This window comes from Fonticula alba (assembly GCF_000388065.1).
Source record: "Fonticula alba strain ATCC 38817 unplaced genomic scaffold supercont2.1, whole genome shotgun sequence".
NCBI classification, from domain to species: Eukaryota; order Rotosphaerida; family Fonticulaceae; genus Fonticula; species Fonticula alba.
The window spans coordinates 352,416-355,802 of record NW_009242971.1 but is presented as its reverse complement, the minus strand read 5'-3'; the positions used below and the strand labels follow the sequence as shown (position 1 = coordinate 355,802).

Sequence of the window (3,387 nt, the reverse complement as noted above, 5' to 3'; positions counted from 1 at the left end):
GGTGATGGCCATATGTCAGAAGCGCGCGCAGGAGGGCGGAAAGGCCGGTTTCGGAGGGGGGGAGGCAGGGGATAGAGGAGGCAGCCCGGCGGTGGCCAGCGAGGAAGGACGACATGCGGAGGCTTTCGGCAAACCTTCCAGGAAATCCTCAAAATACATGGTGCTGCGTTTGTGGAGTGCGACGAGGGCGACGACAAAGAAGCGCGATGTGGCGGGAGTGCTCGGGGCCCGGCAACAGCTGGATTCTCTGGGGGGGTCTTTTTGTCGCAGCGCACCGGCCCCTGGGGGCTCTGTTCGCTCCTCTGTCCCCCCGCCTCCCAGTTGGGATCATGGCAAAGGCGGCGCCGGGTGTTGTCTCCTCGTCGCGCGGCTTTCTCCTCCAGAGGAGAAAAGGCCCGTCCTGCCCTTCCCGGACGTGCTGGGGAGGTCGGCCATGCTCAACTGTCTCTCCCTGTCCCGGCCAGCCCTCCCCCCGGGGGGGGGGGGGGGGGGAAGGATGTTGTCGAACACCATCCCGATGTATTCTGATACATCAGCATCACAACGTGATATACCCCAACCCGCGTGCTCATCATGTGCCCCGGCGTCCAAATCGCCCACAATGCATGCCCTCGTCGCAGCTGTCTGTGCCCCGGGCGGCTGGGCTTCCTCGGAGAGGGGGCGGGCGGGGGGACGGCGGAGATCGATGGGGCCGCCTTTTCTTTTTTTTCTTTTTTGGCCCGTCGTGCGCCGATCGCTCTCCTCCCTGCGGGAGCCGGCCAAGTCCCGGCCCCTCCTTGGGCGCCGGCATCCTCGTGAGGCAATGAGTGTCCCCCCCCCCCCCCCCCCCCCCCCCAAGTACAGAGCCCCCGCGGCCCGGCGAGACCCATGGCCCGGTGTGTGGTCCCCTTCTTAGGTGTGTGCCGGTCCGCGGGACCGGCCCCCCGAGGCGGCCCCTGCGGGCCCTTGCGCGGGACAGAGTGTTTTTAGGCCGATGTTTTTCTTGACGCGCACGAGTGAGGAGGAATGCATTTGGGCGGCCCGGTCGAGCAACGGGCTCGGAGTTAATGGGCCCCAAGCGGCTGGGGCCGGGGCACACCGCAATCGCCGGGGGTGCGGAATGCGCGGCCCCCTCGAAAGCCGGGGCCGGGGCCGGGGCTGATGTCACCGCACACTGGGCCGAGGGTGATCAACCCCCAGAGCCGGCGGCCGACTGGCCAGGCCCCACGTCGGCCGGGATCTGCGCATGGGCAAAAGGGCGCAAAAACCGCCCCCTGCGCCGGGGTCCGCGTGCGGGGCCGGCAGCTGGTGTAAAAGGGCCCCGGCAGAGGTGGCCGGAGTCCGATGTGGGCCGGGGTGGCCACCTCCTCCCAGGGGCAACTCCGCGCCCTTGGGCAGCAGCCCGGCTCTTGCTCAGGCGTCTCGCCCGTTATGCATGGCCTTCGAGTGGAGTCCCCCTGCCGCCTGACAAGTGGACGATGTACATCAGGTTGCACATAGCCAGCCGAGTGGCGCTGTGGGGCCTGGCGGCGCCGCGTCGGGGCCGATGGTCTCGTCGTAGCCGTGTCAATGCCCAGAGTGATGGCGCGGACCGCGGGAAGTGTGCTGCCGGCGTGCGGCATGGCACCAGGAGGGGAGTTGTGCCGAGGAAAGATTGGATGTGAGGAGCGCGCGAGGCCGCACGCCTCCCATCACTCGGGGCATTAGCGCCAGCCGGCTGACCGGTGTGTGGGGGACCCTGGCGAGCAGGGTTGAGCCCGGCGTGGTGTGTGCCGTGTGTGCGTGTGTGTGTGTGTGTGTGTGTGTGTGAGGTGAGGTGAGCGGGTGGGCGGCCGGGCGGGCGGCCAGGTGGGGGATAAAGCCCGCCGGGCTGCCTTTCCCGTACCTGTGGCGGTTGCACTTCGCCCCTTGATTTGTGGGCGTCCCCCATGGCAGGGCGTGGGCCCCGGCGCCGACGCACTCAAACATGACGCGGTCCGGAGAAGTGGCGACAGGCACGCGACAAGCTCAAGGGGATTTTCAGTTGCGGGTGCTCGTGGTCCACGCAATTTCCACCCTTCACCGCCCCCCCCCCTCCCCCCCCCCCTTCCCCGTGGCCGGTCCTGTCTCTCACCTGCCCGGCGCCCCCGCGGCCGCTGCCCGCACTGTCTCCCCTTTCGCCCCCTTGGCCGGCTTGAGCATGGGAGCTCTCCTCCAGCCGTCCCCTCATGTCACCGGGCCCCTGTGCCGCCGTGCCGCCATGCCCCCTTGCCCCCTCGTGTTGGTGCCCGACCTACGCCCATTTGGTAAGATACAGCGGCAGACCGCTCAAGACCCCCTGTTTCAGCGTGCCCTTTGCTGCTGTTGCTGCTGCCGCTGCCGCTTGAGCCCCTCCGGCAGTGAGGTCTTCTATTTGATGCTGCGTGCGAGGGCGCGAGGGGGAAAAGCGGGCTGGGCACAATCCAAGAGGGCACCAGCCTTGAGGCTTGTCCGCGGAACGGAGGCCCATTGCCTCGTGTGCTTCTCCGAGAGTGCACCTGTCCGCGGGCCGGCCTTGCGTGACTTGGAGAGCTCCCCACTGGGGTGGGGCTCCCCTCTGGCGTGCTGCCATACTCCCTCGATTCGGTCCCCCACTCCCTTCCCCCCCCCCCCCCCCCGCCCCGCCCCCTGCACTCGTGCCGAGGCGCCCCCTCTGGAGAGAAATCAAAAATAGTTGTCCAGGAGGCTCAGGGGGGCGCGGGGCGAGCGCGGCTGCCCCTCGGACGCGGGCTTCCCCCTCCTGCCCCCTCCCGGCCGGCATGCCCCGTTCCCGAACCCCCTTCCCCCCTCGCGACGCCGAAAGGATTGCCGGCGAAAGGAGGACAGCTGCATCCGGCGAAATGGTCCACAGGATCCTCTCTCCCTCGGTCGCCCTCGCTGCCTTGTCCTTACCCAAAGGCACAAGAGGCAAGGGACACCGCAGTCTGCGGGTGAGATATGCTCATCCCTTTTCTGCCCCCAGTATCGGCCCACCTGGTGAAGTCCACCAGGGAATATTTCTACCCTGCCTGGTGCCTGCGTCGAGGGAGCTGCTCGGGCGATAGCCCCGGATCCGGCCTGCTGGGATCAGGACAGCAGGCAGCCTCTGTCTGTCTGTCTGCCCGCCCGTCCGCCCGCCATATGATTGCCCTCCAGCTTGCTCGCGCCTCGCTTTGTCTCTCGGGCCTCAGCGCCCCTCCCAGTTGCCCCGCGGGGGCACGGCGAGGAGGCAGCACAAAGGCCCGGGAAATATGATCTGAGAGCAGGCCGGCAGGAGGGGAGGGCGGGCGAGGGGGCGGGGAGCCTGTGCTCAGGCGCCGATGCGAAGCGATGCCACCCGGTGTCCTCAAAATGGCAACTTTTCCTTGACACGGGAGACGTCAATGACTGGGGGGCGGGGGGGGGGGGGGG

The 3,387-nt window shown here is 68.2% G+C and overlaps 1 protein-coding gene across 1 annotated transcript in view; it reads right to left on the bottom strand.

Moving 5' to 3' along the window:
* H696_00067 (hypothetical protein) overlaps positions 1-159 on the bottom strand; it is a gene marked incomplete at both ends in the record, with an annotated part of 1,703 nt that extends 1,544 nt beyond the window's left edge. Inside the window, one exon of the mRNA XM_009493897.1 lies at positions 135-159. Within this exon, the coding sequence (XP_009492172.1) occupies positions 135-159 (25 nt within the window). The remainder of the gene's footprint in view (positions 1-134) is intronic.
* Positions 160-3,387: the final 3,228 nt, after the last annotated feature.